Source organism: Daucus carota, chromosome 6 (assembly GCF_001625215.2).
Source record: "Daucus carota subsp. sativus chromosome 6, DH1 v3.0, whole genome shotgun sequence".
NCBI classification, from domain to species: Eukaryota; Viridiplantae; Streptophyta; class Magnoliopsida; order Apiales; family Apiaceae; genus Daucus; species Daucus carota.
In genome coordinates, this window is record NC_030386.2 from 31686716 (window position 1) to 31705147 (window position 18432).

General features: G+C 34.7%; 5 protein-coding genes across 8 annotated transcripts; 3 read left to right on the plus strand and 2 right to left on the minus strand.

Moving 5' to 3' along the window:
* Window positions 1-2728: 2728 nt before the first annotated feature.
* On the plus strand, window positions 2729-3619 carry LOC108226242 (probable membrane-associated kinase regulator 4). The gene has a single exon (XM_017401190.1). The coding sequence runs from the start codon at window positions 2729-2731 to the stop codon at window positions 3617-3619; it is 891 nt and encodes a 296-aa protein (XP_017256679.1).
* A 3310-nt stretch (window positions 3620-6929) lies between these two features.
* On the minus strand, window positions 6930-11969 carry LOC108227983 (protein SLOW GREEN 1, chloroplastic). Of its 3 annotated transcripts, none has more exons than XM_064079601.1 (2): window positions 8945-11969; window positions 6930-7237 (listed from the first exon to the last, which is right to left on the minus strand). In XM_064079601.1, exon 1 carries the CDS (start codon window positions 11847-11849, stop codon window positions 10797-10799), a length of 1053 nt encoding a protein of 350 aa, XP_063935671.1. In that variant the 5' UTR covers window positions 11850-11969; the 3' UTR covers window positions 6930-7237; window positions 8945-10796. The 3 variants fall into 3 exon arrangements, with proteins under 3 accessions (XP_063935671.1, XP_017258900.1, XP_017258901.1); XM_017403411.2 differs by having other exon boundaries at window positions 10736-11968; XM_017403412.2 differs by lacking the exon at window positions 6930-7237 and adding an exon at window positions 7979-8117 and having other exon boundaries at window positions 10736-11969.
* Window positions 7514-9524, plus strand: LOC108227984 (protein SODIUM POTASSIUM ROOT DEFECTIVE 3). Its single transcript, XM_017403415.2, has 3 exons — window positions 7514-8137; window positions 8964-9039; window positions 9115-9524. Exons 1-3 carry the CDS (start codon window positions 7514-7516, stop codon window positions 9312-9314), a joined length of 900 nt encoding a protein of 299 aa, XP_017258904.1. The 3' UTR covers window positions 9315-9524.
* A 1854-nt stretch (window positions 11970-13823) lies between the features above and the next one.
* Window positions 13824-16470, plus strand: LOC108224858 (glutathione S-transferase T3). Its single transcript, XM_017399602.2, has 3 exons — window positions 13824-14000; window positions 14192-14596; window positions 15800-16470. Exons 2-3 carry the CDS (start codon window positions 14195-14197, stop codon window positions 16376-16378), a joined length of 981 nt encoding a protein of 326 aa, XP_017255091.1. The 5' UTR covers window positions 13824-14000; window positions 14192-14194; the 3' UTR covers window positions 16379-16470.
* Window positions 16471-16698: 228 nt separating this feature from the next.
* LOC108227146 (uncharacterized) lies at window positions 16699-17842 on the minus strand. Of its 2 annotated transcripts, none has more exons than XM_017402143.2 (3): window positions 17572-17842; window positions 17357-17462; window positions 16699-17165 (listed from the first exon to the last, which is right to left on the minus strand). In XM_017402143.2, exons 1-3 carry the CDS (start codon window positions 17605-17607, stop codon window positions 16999-17001), a joined length of 309 nt encoding a protein of 102 aa, XP_017257632.1. In that variant the 5' UTR covers window positions 17608-17842; the 3' UTR covers window positions 16699-16998. The 2 variants fall into 2 exon arrangements, with proteins under 2 accessions (XP_017257632.1, XP_017257633.1); XM_017402144.2 differs by having other exon boundaries at window positions 16699-17147; window positions 17572-17827.
* Window positions 17843-18432: the final 590 nt, after the last annotated feature.

An 18432-nucleotide genomic window follows, 5' to 3' on the forward strand; every position in this document is an offset into this window, starting at 1 on the left:
TAACTTAAAACTGAAGCTAGTAATTTATTAATTCCCAAAGCTCCAAATAAACCAAGCTCGTCAAAAACACGTTGATAGGATAATTCTGTCGCAATTCTGACTGAATAAGGTGAATTCGACTCTAACTTTGTACTATTAGATTGAAAATGTGTGATTGTGCTTTTGTTTTAAATTGAAAAAGTGTGAAAAAATTGTTTATGCAGAAGGACGGGAAGGGATTTTTTTTTTTTTTTTTTTTTTGGTCAGGATCTACATACTCGTAGATGAGTTGTATCATAGATACAATAACTGCAACAAAGATTTCTTTCATCCAATAAAGTTTATCATCTAAACCCATAAAGTCCCCTTCCATGATCCTGAAAATCAAAACAAGCAAAGAGAAACATAAGAAAGATAAATTAATTGAGTGGAAAAAGTATATATATTAGGAGGAAAAATTAATCCAATTATTTCATATAAATCTTAACAAACACATAACATCTTATTAACAAAAAGTTATGAACTAGAAAAATATGAGATAATAATAAAAAAAATTAAATGTCTAACCAAAGCGAGAACTTTGGTTAGACACACAAGTACTAAAATATTCATAAATCATTCTAAGCTTTTCTTATGAGAACAATAATAACATAGACTAAAAATTTCATATTTTTGTCGGTAAATTAATCATTCTCGTTTCGATAAAAATTATAATATAAAAATATATTACTAATATTTAACCTCTAAATTGCAAAATACGAACATTAAATTATAAATATAATAAAATAAATATTCAATTAGTAGTACATATAAGCTTACTAGTAGTATTTGATATTTAGATTTATACACAAAAATTAAGATAGAGCTAACAAGCGATAAGTGCAATTTAATATAATGAATAATACTCTAAATAATTATCAATAAAATAATATACTAATATATACTAGTCATCAAATATGACCCCAAAATACCTCTTAAAGGCACAATCATGCCATCAATTATGGCCCCGAAAATGGTACTTAGACTATTAAAAGTCACTAAACAAGCCATAAGGCTTGACCGCATATATTAAAAATCATTTATGAACAATAAAATTATATGATATTATTTATTCAATATTCAAAATTCAAAATTCAACATGTATTCAAAATTCAAAATTCAAAATTTAAAATTCAAAATTCAAAATTCAAAATGTATTCAAAATTTGAAACTTAGAAACTAAATAAAAGGAATCTGTTCCCAAATTAAGAAACTAACTGATTACAACATATAAATAATAGTTGACCAACATTCAACATATTTAAAGAGCAGTAAATACACATTTAAAACATAAAAATCATAATAATATCTTGCCTAAAATATCATTATTAGCATAAAAGAAAATAATGCTAATTTTTAGTATTTCCAAAAAAACATGATATGAAAATTGTAACAATATTTGAGTAGAAAAATAAAAACCGACACGACCCGACACCCAATACGGTCATCCCAAACATCAAACAAACAAAAACCAATCAAATACTTGAGTAAAAAATCCAACCGCTGCAGGCTTTTGCCGGTGGGAAGCATGAGAACCAATTGATCGATATATACAAATATTTGAAGACTAACAATTTTTTGTCAGAAATCAGTAAAATAATCATAATAAAGTAATTAAAATGCATGCATGTAAATTACGAGTGATATAAAGAAAGTGATGGAATCATCGCTTGCCTTGAGTTGTTGAAACGAAGCGGCTTTGACAATCACATGATGAGCAATATTTCCTCCGGCGCTATCTCCGACCAAAAAACATATGAAAGTTGTTTGCACTTGTTGACCATGTGAAGGATGCAAAATATACATATCTAAGGAGAAACTCATGATTGAGAGACGATCAACCATAATAATAACAAAACCCGTGAAAGACTAAAGGTATAGTATGTCCATTCATTTTTTTGAACTTGATCCCGTGTCAAGCCAAAAATTATATCGGATTCTTGTGTAAAAGTTCTGTGAATTAGAGAAGGATCACCAAATGTGTGCGGAGATTGAAGAGAGAGGAGAGGGGGAGAGGGGGAGAGAGAGGTGGATTCTCATTTGATTTTAATTTTAAGTAAGTGGATTCTCATTTGATTTTAATTTTGATATTGGACTGGATTGGAAAGTGTGAAAAAATTGTATGTGAAGGAGAATCCGAACTTTGACTTTGTAATAGATTGGAAAAGTATAAAAAATTTATTTAAAATATAGATTGAGTGAAGTTTTATTCGGCTTTTCTCGACTCGATATTTACTGCTCCTTCCATCCACGTCTACGAGACAAGACTCAGGCACATATTTCAAAATTTTTATAAAAATATAATTTCATTAATAAAAGTATAATGTTTAAATTTTTATTAAATAAAAATTGAAAAATAAGTTACAAAATCATATAAATTTTTAAGTTATAAATACTTAAAATACGTGCTAAAACATGGAGAAAGACTGTATAGAAATGAAGGGACTGCTGAGAAGTTTGAAAATATACTAATCATAATCATTCTCTTCAACAATTTTGATCCCTACACAGACAATGAACCAAAGAAGAGGGAACATTCCAGCATTCCTATCGTAAAATGCATATAATTGTTTAATGATTCATAGATATTATATAATACTATTCCAAGTGAGACTGCATCTCCTGGCTCCTGCTATATATAAGGCAATAAGAATGCATTGTCTCCATTCAAAACCAACTTCAGCAGTTAAGCAAGAGAACAAGAGATAAAATGGCCTCTTACTGTAAACATGTAGAAGGAGATGATGAGGGCTACATGGCTATGGATTCAAGCTCCTTCTCCAAGTTTACTCACTATTCGAGTCCACAGGGCAGAGAATTCGAGTTCATTGCCGATGATCAAGCAAGAGAATTCATCATTTTTCCAGCAGATGAACTTTTTTACGAAGGAAAAATCCTCCCTCTCCACCTATCTCCGCGCCTACAAATGCTGCAGAGTCTGCTCCAGAACTCTGCCCCGACCCCGGTAGCTCAAGAATGCAATGTATCTCCTCCTGAGTCTCTTTGCATTACCAGTGATAAGCTTAATGACTACTTCTTGACTCAGCTCAGCGAGGAGAACTTCATTGTTGGTGATAGTCCTAAGAAATCTTGGCCGAAGAAGAAGCTCAAGCTGATCAGAAAGCTCTTAGCATATCGTGCACATTTGAAATCCTTTCTTGCAGAGTCTAGTTGCACCAGTGAGGCCTTTACCATAGCTTCACCTAAGAAAAGAGAAGACGAAAACGTTTCAACAGGTGGAAATGACTCCTTGAGCAGGAAAGTAAAAACTTCCAAAAAAATGTCATCAACCAAAAGTTTGATTAGTGACCAGAAAGTGGAATCAGAGAGTCCAAAAAATGTTAGTCCCCGAAGACCATTTTGCAGGAAGCCTAAGCCAGTTAAATGTTTGTCCTCATCCTCCTCCTCGTCTTCATTATTTTCATCTTCATCATCATCTTCATACGGACAAAACCTCCAGAAGATGAGAGATAGCTTTGGTTCAGATACGGAAGGCTCAGTCGATGCTGCTATCGCTCACTGTAAGAAGTCTCAGGAGAACATTGATGATACTGAATCTGGGTACTGGTCATTTTCAGTCAAGAACTGCAGATTGCATTAGGGATTAAGAAACGCGTATACGCATTAGTTGACTAGTTGATGCATTAGGCATTTGCTATGCTTTGCCCTGCAGACAGAAATGTACCAAGTAATTGGGTTTTACTTTGAGTACTTGTTAATTTATGTAAATTAAAGCTCATTATCCACATACTTACACTTTGGAAACCAGATTCTATTGCAACTTATTATTTATCTTATGTCTTATGTCTTAAGCTAAATACCCTTATTAAGTAGAAAAATTAATACTGAAAATTTTCAAATAAGCAAAAACTCTGTTTTCTTGCAAATTGAAAGACCATGCATCAGCAGAAGCTCTAACACTAATACTGGCCAACTTGTGATTGCAGACCATTTATAAGCTACGTACGGTAGAAACTAGTGTTAATCTTCAAGTAATTGGGTTTCCTAAGGAGAGATAAGCCTCCTCAAGGCTCAGGTAAATGAGATGCAAGTTCTGCATCACACAACTATCCTATCTACTTATCGTTATATAATTAAGCCAGGGTTTTTACGGAAACAACATCTCTTCTCAGATTTGAAGTATGATCTGCATACAATGTCACTCCTATTACCTAAACCCCATTTCCAAGTAGTCCAGTATAATGAGTATGTTTGGCATTGTGTACATAAATATTGTATTTCTGTCTTGACAGTGTGGTTGCACCAATTATATATCAATATAAAAGGATTGAGCTGAGATCAAGCACAACTAATTTTAGTACCACACTTCGATAAATTTTCTGTTACCTAGAAACAAAACTGGTGATACTTAGATCAGATGCATCATGCATATTAAACATATTTTCTTAATAACTAACCAGGTTCATGCAGAACATCGTTCTTTCGAGACAAACATGATTCCGCTCATCTCCACTCTTTCAGGCTTTATTCTCCAGGACCACCACCAAAAGTTCTAACACAAAACTGAAATGCTGCATAAATTTGAGGAACTGGTCTTCAGCTTTACAAGTGACACTGCTTAGTTTCTCGGGATCTTAAATCTAATTATGAAAATTATACCCAGACAAAAGTTACCGACTAGTGCCTGTTAAGCACGTCACTCCACTCCACGCCACGCCACCATAGCAACGCATGCATGCATCCACGGATCATAAAGAGTTTTCTCCGGTGTCGGGCTTGGGAACCGAGGTTTCTGCTATAGAGCAAGCGGCTATCAGAGCAGCCTTAATTGTGAAGCTTTATAAAGTATCAATGCAATAGGATTGTGATACTTGTACATATGATTGTTTAAATCGACACAAAGATAAATGAAATTATTAATTTGAATGAGCATAAACAGACCAAAGGGCACGAGCATCACCACTTCCTATGCTAAATTTTTCACAAGGCCGCCCCCCCTCCACCCATTTCGAAATTGAATCTCCTCCCAACTTAAACAATTCAATGTACAGCAAGCAGTTTTGTATGGAACTTAACAAAACTTAGAACTAATTGTTCTTCATCTGCAGTGAAGTTATAGAAAAGATTTCATGTCCCCTCTTGGAATAAAATCTATCTCGGTTATCTGGGTGCATTGTATAGTTTGCCTACAATTTCTGCTTAAGAAATGGTAAGCAATAAGACACACACAAACACACATTCCCAGCAACATGGACAGGTCTGTATAAGCACACGTCATATGTTGGTTTCAAACTATTATTGCGTACGTAACTCAAGACATCCTTAGGGGTGGCAATCGTTTCGTTTCGTATACTTTCGTTTCGTGTATTTTCGTGTTTCGTGTACTCGAAGGTGAAACCCGTATCCGCCCGTTATTAATTTCGTGTACCTAATTTGAAACCCGTATCCGTTTCAAATCGTTTCGTGTATGTTTCGTGTACTTTTCGTGTATATTATATATAAAAATATAAATATATTTTTTAATCAAAAAATGGATTTAATATATATTTTTATTAAATTTGAATGATATATATTATACTTGTATACAATTCTTTATAAATTTGTTAATGTATCTACAATATATATCCACACATACATATAAATATATACTTTATACTCAATTATATATTTTATATATCATTACATATATATAATAAATATAATCTACAAATATTTCGTGTACTTTCGTGTATTTCGTGTACCCCAAATGAAAACCCATATCCGACACGAAATCTATCGTGTAATTTCGTGTTCGTGTATTTTCGTGTTTCGTGTATCGAAAATCAAAACCCGTATCCATTTTTTTCGTGTCGTTTCGTTTCGTGTTAGCGTGTTACGTGTCAAATTGCCAGGCCTTCACATCCTGTATTCCTGTTCTTGTTTTTTTTGCCAAGCATCCTGTTCTTGTTAAGTCTGAACGGCCAAACTGCTGTACAATAGAGTTGAAGCTAGTCAGATATCAGAAAGATGGTAGATAAACTCTGTTCTCGGTGAAATGGAAGCAAAGGATCTGCTAATTTGGGAGTCAAAAAGATCTCTCTATGCCAAGCTCGGTCACGCATGGTTCATATATGCTTCGAAAAGCATTTTAAAATTTTCTTTTTTTTATAAAAATCTAAACATTATATTTTTTTTCAGAAGAAGAAACTAAAATAATTTACGAAACTATATTTTATAAAAGTCTTGAAATACGTGTCGAGCGTTTTGTCCCAAATGTAAAGAAATCAGCGGAACATAGGAGTATCAGGGGAACAAGGAAATAAAATAATATTATTTTTTTCTCACCCCAGACAGTGTAAAATGTAGATAGTGTATTTTCACTCTTGATAAAGTAATATTTTATATTGGTAAAATATTGGTTCCTAGCATTATCATCTTGAAAAGGTTTAACCGTACAGAATATTGCTAAACAACTTTTCCATAATTAGCAAGGAAAGAAGTCGTTGAAATGTGAAAAAACTGACACTACGATCACTGAATCGCGGATGTATAAGGTTCTGTTTAAATTTTCGTTAAACGTAGAGTTAGATTGCTAAAAAGGGAGATAAGAGAATTGTAGGAAATCATGTGCTTACAAAAATCAACATGGTTGGCAGCATTCTAATTTCAATTACTTTTACACCCATAAAAAAACAAGAGCTAGGCAGGAAGAGATAACTATGAGGCCGTTTGGGTGAACTTATAATAAATGCTTATTGCTTAAAGTAAAAAAATGAAGTAGAAGTTAGAAGCAAGTTAAGACTTATAAGTGATAAAAGTGTTTGAGAAATAAGTAGAAGCCGTGAGACAAAAGTTAGTATTCGTAGCTTTTTTTAAATACTTCTTTACTTCTTCCACTAACGGTACAAATAAGTGCTTTTAACTTATAATTCTAGAAGTTGGGCTTATAAGCCCGTGCCAAACAACCACTATGAATGATGAAAGAAAAATATTGGAAAATGGGAATATTAGGTTCAGTTTGTAAAGTGTACGTTTCGAGTTGTAAGCCTTACAAAGTTAGCCGTGGGTGGGCAATGGATGTAAAGGAAATGAAAAAGGAAGTGGTATATATGCTGTTCCTATAAGCCTATAACACAACAAATACATGTACAGGCATCTGATTCCATCAGCTCCAGAGCTGAACAATATGTAGCTCACTGAAGATAAACAAAGTAGCTTTCTGTCCCGCTCATCTACAGCAAAAGAATCAATGGGTTTCGGTGGAGGCTGCATTTGTTCCCTGAGAATCAGAATACAATTCCACAATTATTCAATGATAAAAATCAATATTCATCATGAAAATATCTATTTGACCAATTGAACATTTACAACCTTACCTACAAATGAACTTCTAATATGCTATATTAAAGGAAAATAAACTAGGTGCGTCTCCTTTTTGTATGCAGAGCATAAGCATAAAAGCACGGGAAGATAAATTTGAAGACATTCGACCTCTCTCTCTATAACAATATTCCACTCACACCAACTGCTCATACAGTAAAGATAACATATTAACATGAAACTAGGCATAGAAGAAGAAAATACAACAATGGGCGCTTCCCATGCGGCAACTAGTAACATACATAAACTCGCCATGGAAGATGATTTAGCAGGCTTCTCATCTTGTTCATCCAGCCCCATCTCTCTGGGTGGCAGAGCTATAGATCGCTGCAATCCCATTATCCGAGATGCAGCCAGACTAGGCACAGTAGTGCCGCTTGCTACTAGTACCAGACCACCTACCTCTCCTCAAGTAAATACCCTTCCTAAACACCGCAGCAAAAGTATTATACAAAACTTGACTGATATACATCAGACCAAGAAGAAGACAACTACAACTACGGTAAAATCTTGTTTGAAGAAAGGTAACAAGATTACTAATACTGCAGATGGTGCTGACAAAATGGTAAACAAGACTTGTAGAAAGGCTATTGCAGGTAGTGATGAGAATAATGTGAATAGCACTAGTCCTGGTGATTCGTCAAGGTACTTGTTGACGACCGGTAACCATACGAATTCATTCTTATACTCGCGTCATTTTGATCCCCTCTTGACTATGGTGGAACAATCTCCTTCAACCTCTTCTTCTTCGTCTCAACCAACCTTCTCTCCTCCTTCCCCTGCAGCTTCTGATAATCAGGTTTAATTTTTTTAATACTCGTTCAATATTCCCTACATAATATATAAATTTGTATATAATTACATTTGAAGGCTACCAATATTGTTTGGGTTTGTTGCATCTATCACATCATGGATATTACTATGTTAGTTGCACACAATTATTACGATTATGTGATCTGTAGAAAAATGACAAATCATCCTCAGTATACCTTGCATAATCTTAGCAATCAGCATCAAGATTTAGTTTTGGCAGGGTTGCTACTTGCTAGGTTTAGGTTGTGCCTCGAACATAGTAAGGAGCGCTGTCCCTTTAAACCCATGTCACCACCCCGAGAGTTGGAATTATGAAATCTGGATTGAGCTGACCTTGTTCTTGTATAATGTTAGATGGATAAGTATAGCAACACAATAAGGTGTTAGTAGACATCTCTAAATGAGTCTCGTACTCTTAGGAGTTTAACTTAATTATTGTATCTTTAGCATGTCATTTTCCTGGCATATACAAAATTCTATAAGAAAACCACTTGCTTTGTGTTACAATATTTGTATACTTGTTTATGTTTCTTCCATTAAATATCAACTACAGAATTTAACTACTCACAAAAACACATGCCTCCACTAATTCTTGAACCGTAGACCTTGTAACAAGAGAAGAGGGGCGCTGGGCTGACTAGACTACTGTAAAATATTATTGCTTCTAATTGTTTTCATATGAGGCACTCATTCTAATATATGCAGAAATCAGACAAACAATAAGGATTAAAAAGCAATGTTTGCCCCAGTAATGGTGGGTATGAAGTTCAGTCAGTGTATAACGTATACTCACTGTATTATTTTGTTTACAGGTAGTAGTATTACGAGTGTCCCTTCACTGCAAAGGATGCGAAAGAAAAATGAGAAAACATATCTCCAAAATGAAAGGTATGTATGTAATAATTCAAGACACATAATTTACAGGTTTTAAATTGATGTATAACTGGCACCATATATTTTCAGGAGTGACATCTTTCAACATAGATTTTGCAGCAAAGAAGTTGACAGTAGTTGGAGAGGTTACACCCCTATCCGTACTGGCTAGTGTGTCCAAAGTGAAAAAAGCCCAATTGTTGACACCACCACTGGTGTCCTCTACGCCTATCCCTTCTTGCTCAAATATATCAGCAGCATTTAGCAAAGACAAGGCTATTCTAGTATGAATCATAATAATGAAAAGACAGATGGGTGTTTAGTTTTCATAATTCTAGATTGTTAAGTGCTTGATTTAGCTAAAGGTCTAAAGCCCAGAGGATCTTGAGTATCCAATCTCTCCTTTTCAAGATGAGAAAATTTACTTCTTCCATAAAAAATGAAGGTGTTGTATTGAGTTAATTATATGATATTATGAAAAGTACTTTGATTTGCTAGGCGCTGATATGTATATTTATATTAACAGAAAGAGAGATTATATAATGTAGGGACATTTTCCAAATAGCGTTGAATATAGGCTCTTATATAAACAACCAAAGATATACCACTGGCCACTGAAAGAGGGTATTGCTTAACATGTTTGCATTGCGAAACTTGTTTGGAGAACCAAAGGATGCTACTCATTAGAGGCGACTCTTACAAATAGCAAAATGAGACTGCCTAGCGCCCAGTTTATTTGTGTTGGGTTATCATCTATTAGAAAGCTTATATAACTAACATATTATTGAGCTTATGTATGCCGGGGGTCTACAATTAGAAACTCTGTACCCCTCTAATTTCAAGATTAATAATGATCATGTGCATACTAAAGTTAAATATGTCCTCAAAAGCTACGCTTATAGCAATCTAATTTTCCTTCTCAGAAAGTACTTTCAAGCCAAAGAATATATTTTAGTTATAATAACAATTAGGCAGTTTTTTGTTTTCCTAACACCTACAATTGGTAATTTATAGTTGCTTATTAAGACAAAGGTTTCTGTCTGTCTCTCCCATAGAAAGAAAATATTAAAAGGAGAATTTTACCCAAGATAACTTGGCTCCCTGAAACTTGTGGGCCCGCTTACTCGCATGTTCATGTTTACAGGATGCAACTATTAGACATTCTGATAGTTCATTTTGGCCATAATCTATTCCATGGACAAGTCCACTATTTGTTTTCACTTCAAAAATCAAGAAACTACAGAGTGCAGAGCCCTATATTACTTAGCTCATGCAAAATTCACAAATGAGCAAGCCTAGCTTGCACACTATACATCCTCCACCAAAGTGGAGCTCATACAAAACTCAGATGAAATTAAATTCAAAACTTCGACACTTTTACGCTGTATAGAATACATGTGCAAACCACAAACAGAATATACAATTTGTCATAACTAATTTAGATTTTAGCGAAATCGCCATATCATGCACCTTGAGTAAAAAAAGAATTAATATATTTCACATTACTACACAAGACACTAGTGCATAACGTCTTCCTAACAATTTTTCACACTTCATTCCAAAATTAAAACCTAAATAAACAACCAGCATCCGAATCATAAAATTTAAATTGTACCATGTAAGATATCCAAACAAGTAGCCAACATTCACAATACCAACTGCTGCCTAATACATCAGTTAAACTATAAGAAGAGTAGAAACAAAAGAATACCTCAATTTACTTGAACTAGTTTCTATCCCAAAAGACACTTACTGCTCCACCCTCTTCATTTTCAAACATTTGCTCGTGTTCTTTCATTCTCCACCTTCTGTGAAAAAAGCTTAGTAGCACTCAAATTATGATCAAAATACTCTGAGTAAGGGTGTCCCCGCGGAACAAGCCTTCTATACTTCTGAAAATTCTTCTCAGACTCATCTTTCTTCCCCATTAGACTATAGATTATACTCTGACACAAATAAGGTCGAAAATCCCTGGGCTCCTCCTTGACAAGATTCTTGTAGATCTCCAATGCATCCCCAAAACCCCCCTGAAAAACCTGAACTTGTGCTAACAGAAGCATAAAATCCCTAAAATTCCCCTTCTTATTTCCTTTCTTCACCATCTCAGCACCCTCCCTAATCCTCTTCTCGATCTCTGCCAATTCAGTAGACGATTCATCCTGTGAAGCAACCATCACTAACCCATGATACGCCTCAACACGTAAAGGGTCCTTAACCAATATCTCATTAAACCCTTTCTTAGCTAATTCAATCTCTCCACTATAATAATAAGTATGGGATTTCATCAAAGGCCAATCTCTATCTTCAGGTTCAAGTACGATCAACTTATCGATAATTTCCAAAGCTCCCTGAACTTTTTTGTTCTTAATCCTTATCTCCAACAGTGTCTTCAATGCCTCAACATCATCTTCATGAAAACTCAAGTACTCTTCAAGATTCCTCTCCTTATCCTCGTCAGAAATGACCTCTTCTTCAACCGTGTTTACGGGTGTCGATACAGGAGCGGCAATGGCCGGTTTCAGATTAAATCTTGCGAAAATAATGGCTGCAGTGACCGTGGCAGCGACAAGGGTTGTCTTAAAGGGAGAAAATGGGTGTGAATTTGAAGCTTGGAGAGAATCGGGCTTGGAAATTGGGTGATTAGATGATGAACATGATATAGATAAAGATGATGATGTTATTGATGAGGGTTTGAAAAATGATGGTGATTTTGAAGAGGTGAGTTTGAAAGAGAGAGATGAAATGGGAGGGGAGAGAGATGGACGGTGGTGATGGAGCGAGAGAGGAGAGATGGAGTTACTGAGCTTTGAGAGAGATGTTTCCATGGCTGAATAGCAGTGATTTTCTAGGGTTTATCTAAAACCCTTTGTATTGAATTTTGGGGATAATTTATGAATATCATTTGTTAGGTGATGGCAGTCTTGTAAAGATAATTTGGGCTTTGGATGGGTTTGGGCCTCGCCAGGTGATATATGGTGAAAATTCGTGAGACTCTCTGTTTGTGTTGGCACCAGAAGCTGAAATGTTCCTGTCAAGTGTCAATTCGGATAGCGTTTGGCAGATAGAATTTCTTGTATGAAGTCTGCGTTTTTATCACAGCTGTAATTTTTTTATAAAATGTGTAATGTGTAATGTATTGGGTATGATTTGTGATTTTAACTTTTTTATGTTGCAATTTGTGATTTGTTCTTGGTAGAGCATCTCCAACCATAACGCATCTTAAACGGGATGCATCCTGAGTTATTATATACAGTGTCTTAGTTCAACCTCTAAGTTATACTCCCTCTGTCCCTCTCATTTCCTTACTGTTACTATTTTGGAATGTCCCTCTCATTTTTTTACGTTACCATAAATAATAAATTTTTCACATCATTACACCCAATATCTTCTATTACTATCTCATATTTAACAATAAAACTACTATTATACTCACTACTTTACTCCACTATCTCAAATATATTATTAAATATTGATAGGTCCCACCATTTTATCCATTTTTCATCTAACTTTGCTCATTTTTTATACATTGTATTGTTATCCATGTCCCCCTCCAATGTAAACAATTGTGGGGGACGGAGGGAGTATATGTCCAACTGGTTTAGGACATACTATATTTCTAACTTCAACTACAACAATGTGTTTTATCCTTATTATATATTTTGTATTTTATTATTAAGAATTTCGTTAAAGCAACCTAAAAGTCTTAAAAAAATTTGTTCTGACCTCCCTCATCTAACCCTAATTCTCTCTAGAGTCTAACCTCTCTCTTGTCGTAGCCGCTTGGGGCTTCCATCGGTTTTCACCGGTGGAAAGCCCCAAATCAGTTAATTACTTTGTTTTCTTTATAGTTTTCGAATAATACTTCTTCTCTGAAAACTTGGATCGAAAACCATCGGAGATTTTCGCTGTTTCCCTTCCAGGTGGGTGAGTTTTTAGTCCGATTTCTCTTGTTTTTGTGGTTCTGTTCCAGATCTATTCTCGGGAAGATTCTTAGATCTAAAACCATCAAAGATTTCGCTGTCTTTCCTCTCTGTTTCAATCGGGTGGATTTTTTGTCTGATTTCTCTTGTTTTTGTGGTTCCGCTTCAGATCTAAGGTTGTTTTCTCTCCCTCGTCAGATTTTTGTTTTCGCTTCTTCATTGTAAGCAGGTGTCTTGATTTTATGATGAAAGTTTGCATGGAATCGCAGTTCTGGTCGATAGCTCAAACGATAGCTCCATTGGGGTATGATGAAGAGGGTACCGGTAATTCAACGAGGATGCATGAAGCGGGTATTTGTATTTGTATATACTTTATCTTCAAAATATCGTTTAACTGTCTCTTCATGAAAACAGACGATTGTAATTTCCAGTTTGTTCTACTCGATCATTGGTGTAGATGCCGTATGGTTTTCTATTATTAGATTAACACGTTTGTTTCAAAAAAAAATTCGTTAAAGCATAATATAAAGTAAAGAGAAAAAAGAGTGATCATAAAGAATTATTATAAAATTATAGGATACAGGAGAGAGTTGCATCAAAAATAGAATTCAAGTGGTTGTTCCAAAGTTACAAGACATTACTCGAATATTGTTGGATATTTTTTTTCATCAAATGCTAAATTATAACTTAGAACGTTGTATAAGACATCTCTCGCACTTGCTATCATGTGGAGATTTAAAAATATACCTAATAATTGAAAAACAGACTACGAAAAATATATTACTTTTTTATGTGAAAATAATTATATATTATTTTTGCATGTGAAACAAAAAAATTTGATAAACATATGACCTGTATTTACATAAGAACCCGAATCAAACCCCGCTCAATTATTACATCACTATGTACACAATCATTCTCCAAACTTTTATCACTCCACTCTGGTCATCCATTCTCTGTAATTCTGTATCAATCCACCTCATCTCCCGCTTAATTCTCTATCTCCCGCAGCTTTAACTTTCTTTCCCGCGCGCTATTTCGTTTTCTCCGGCCGAGGTATGTCTAAAATCTAATTAATTTTTCTTCGATTAGGGTTATTGGATTCTTCTGTATTTCATCTGATTCATCATTATCTGTTAATCTTCAAATTTTTGTCACTGATAAAGCACATACTAGGGGTTTTAATTAGAATTGGGGGATTTTTGAACAATTTTTTAATTCCTCAACATCTTGTGTTCTTTTGATAGAGTATGGATGGTTCATTCACATCTTTACTGAATGATGGTTCATGTGAAGAATTCGAATTTTCTCAACCACCCCCACAAACCCAAAGCCAACACCAACAAGAAGCTACAAAATCGAAAAAGGGAAGGAGGTCAAAGAATTTCTTTATTGAGGAGGATATGTTGCTGATTTCTGCTTGGTTGAATACTAGTATGGATCCGATTAAAGGGAATAATCAAACTCACTCGTGTTATTGGGATAGGATTTGGAGCTACTATAATAAAAATAAAGAAGGTCTTTTAAGTGATCGAACGGCAAATTCGTTGTGTAATCGCTGGTGTACAATCAATGAAAAGGTGGCCAAATTTATTGGTTTATATAATCAGATTCTTTCAAAAAATCAAAGTGGCTTAACTGAGCAAAATAAGGTATTGTATTCTATACTTTTGAGCTTGCTTGGTGTTTTGATTTGAGAAATTTGTGTGAATTTATTATAGGGATAATGATATGTAGTTCAGAATCTTTTGGTGGCTGACAAAGTGAGTCAGTCACAGGATTAGAGGGAAAAAATAAAGTGAGACAGTCGGAGTGTGGTGTAGACTCGATGCCTCTGGTCTTTTTAAGAATGCAAGTGCGACTTGTATATGAATTAATTGTTTGCAATATTATAAGTTTTTGATTGCTGGTTTTAGCTGCTATTCTATTTGATCCAGTTCTGTCGTAAATATATATGATGCTTTGTGTAATTTAGTTTGATTTTTCTTATATGTTCTGCTGTTGGACCATTTAAATCTCCATTGTTGATGGATAAATGTTCAATGTTGTTGTGAGGAAGTGCGTAGTCTAAACAGATATTTAGCACTCAATCCCAATTAGCATGCATCTTGTTTTGGAATTGCCAATTACAAGAAGTCTCAAGTTAATTAGGTTACAAACCTTTTCTGGAAGCTCATGATAAAACCCAGTTCTCAGAGTCTGTAAATTGTATATTCTCGTGATGTAGATTGGCAATTTATAGCTGGAATGGGGATAATCTTGAGAACTGGAAATATCTAAATACTTGAGGTATTTCAAGCTCTCTACTGAATTAGGCAGGTCTTTACAAAATGAATTTAAAACCAGAACTCTCAGGTTCTTGAGGTTCTTATGCTTTTAATCTTTTTGCTGCACTTTCTTAAGATAATAGCTAGACAACATTCTCCTCTGCTTGTTGTCACTCCAGGAGTGTTCAAACAGAATTTTAAACATTCAAAATTGTAATAGTAGGACATTATCGCATAAATAAACATAATTTAAATAAAATAAATAAACATGATTTAGATAAGATCTGCAGCAGTTATTCGTAACTGCAGACCTTGTATTTAGGGGTAGTTTATGATTGGAACTAGCAGTTAGTTTTGTGCAGTTTGTGAAATGAATATTCAGATTGTGTAGTTTCATTCTGCAGTAGTCTACCCTGTAGTGTTGGGACCATTTACCAGAGCTTTCACTCCCAAGTTTCTGGTTTCTTTCTAGAATTGGTTTCTGCTATTTCTATTGGATAAGGTTTATTACTCAAAACAGAATTTTAAACATTCAAAACTGTAATAGTATAGCTGTAATGGTTTTGAAAGGTTATTGGCATAATGCAGATAGACCAAGCTTTGGAGCATTACGAGAGTGTAATGAACGAAAAATTTATGTTCATGCGTCACTGGAATGCACTGCGATTTGCTCCAAAATTTCAAGCTTATTTCAAAAAGAAAAACAGGTCAGCTAGGGACACAGATGCTTCTTCACAATCTGTTGACAGTCAAATTCCTAACCTAGAATCCGATGAAATGATGGAACGTCCAATAGGAAGGAAAGCTGCAAAAAAATTAAAAAGAGCAGCAGATAAGGAAAGCTTGGAACTTATTAAAACAATGCAGAAAGATGCACTGGCTATTGCTTCTTCAAGAAGTGAATCAGTTAACAGGAGCTTGCAGTTGCAACTAAAAATGATGCAGTTACAGAAGGAGCAGCTGGAAATGCAAAAGGAAATTATGCAGTTACAGAAAGAAAAGTTGCAGCTCCGCTTAGCGAGGGAGGAGAGGGAAAGACAGAAGGAGGAACGAGAAAGACAGGTTTACGAAGCATCTATCATGGCAGTGGACACTAGTAAGATGCTACCAGATCAAGCAAAATATTACGAAGCACTCAAAGCTAGAATCATGAGAAATATATTGTAATATTTATGTGTACTTGACTCTATTTTGCAACTGATATGTACTAAATTTCAATTTGCTTTATATGTGAAGTTTATGTGTTAGGCTTATTTTAACTTATTTTGTAAATGGGAGAGATTATTTTATAAAGTAAAGAGAAATGGGTCTAAATATTATTTTAACTTCAATAATATTATTTTATTTTAACTTCAATAATATTTCAACTTCAACAATAATATTATTTTAATATTATTTTAACTTCAATACTATTTAGACCCTTTTCTCTTTATTTTATGGATCGTTATTTGAACAGCGTCTAGCGTCTTGTTTGAAGAACTTGCAAGAGTTACAAGACTACTTGTTAATTCATAAAGAAGAAGCGGTCATATTAAAATAAAAAAGAGTTGACACTTTGGCTCAAATCTAACAAAATTAATACTAGCAAGCAAAACTAACAGCTGCCCACGGTTATAAGCGCAGTGCAGCTGCAAAGCAGTCAGGCTCAGGCAAGCATCACACTTCTCAATACTTGGGACTACAATGACAGTGCTGCCATATTTAATTCAATACTACCAGAGTACCAGGACTCGGTAAATTTATTCTTCTCCATAGAGAAAACTTGTTAGTTTGCATGAAGATAGATATTATTTGGAGCTCGAATCTAGAACCATCTTCTCTATTTTTTCCCTCAACATATCCACTCCACTGATACTCATCTGAGCTTTTTCCTCCGCTCTTTTCGCGTGGTAGTCTTCAAAGAACTCCTTGTTCTCTTTCTCCAGCTCCGTCCATACTAGCACGACGACACATACTATGATCATTACTTAATTAATTTACACATGCATCAGTAGTTCAGTACAGTCTATCAAATTACGCTAGTTCTACTGATACGAGGAAACACTATGTGCAGCATGAATTTAAGTTTGCTTGACGAAAAATGGTAGTAGTATTTTTTTAATTTTTTTTGAACTGTGAAATTCATGACTTATAATACACTAATACCTGTGGAAGTGATAACCGGTAAGATATTCGCATGTTTCGACAGGGCTTCCATACATTCTTCCTTGCTCATCTTAAACAGAATGCACTCTTCTATCAAGTGTTGAACCTGGATACATGTGTACATATATAGAGATCAGAGATTGCTAGTGCTCCCATCAAATACATTTTAAGGCGACACGAGAACTCGAAACGAGGAGAGAATGATTAACGCTTACCTTATGAATATAAGCAGCTGCTGAAGTGTCGGACATAATCTTGTTTTAGTTGCTTGTGAATCAGAAATTTCTCCTGACTATATACCTAAGCTTAACCAAATAGTTATACATATGTGGAGGGAGAGAAGAGCAACCACATGTAGCTAGCTAGCAAGCCAAACAGTCTTATCATGACTGTGGTTTGATAGTTGGGTAGGTCAATATATAGAACAGGAGAAAGTCTGATGACCAAAAAAAATCTATCTGGACTAAGGTAAACTCTGTTGCTAAATTGCAATTTACCAGCCCTTAAATCATCAATAACAGGGGCGTGATAAGTTTAATATTTGGTTTGTTTTTATTTATTATTCAGATAATGAGTCAAAATAACACGAAACACACTTACTTTGTTTTTTGACAAGATTCGAACCTTTGTCATGTCATAAAGGGAGGGCGGAACTCTTTATACAGAAAAAGTCATGTGTTGATATTAAAGAAATGAGATGAGTTTGAGTTAGAAAGTGATGGTATCTCTTGTTTTTATTCCGGGAAATGAATAACGTTAAACTCTGAGTTTGTGAATCTATCCACTTTTTTCAGTTTGTGGCAAAATATAAAGTACTGGTCCGTGGGTATTTGCTGGACGATTCTTCGTACGCATTTCATTTTTGCAATCAAGAGGTCACAACTAAATGTCTTAATCTTGACCCGCAAAAGTTGAATTAAATCAAACAGTGTCCCGGACGCAAAGGAAAAACCTATCATTAATTGTATTATCTGGAGCCCGAAACCTATTTCGAACAATCACTTCTTTTTTCTTGAACCAGCGCAGGGATACGATGAACACGATATTTAGGCTCCCAACGGCAATGTAAAATGCGG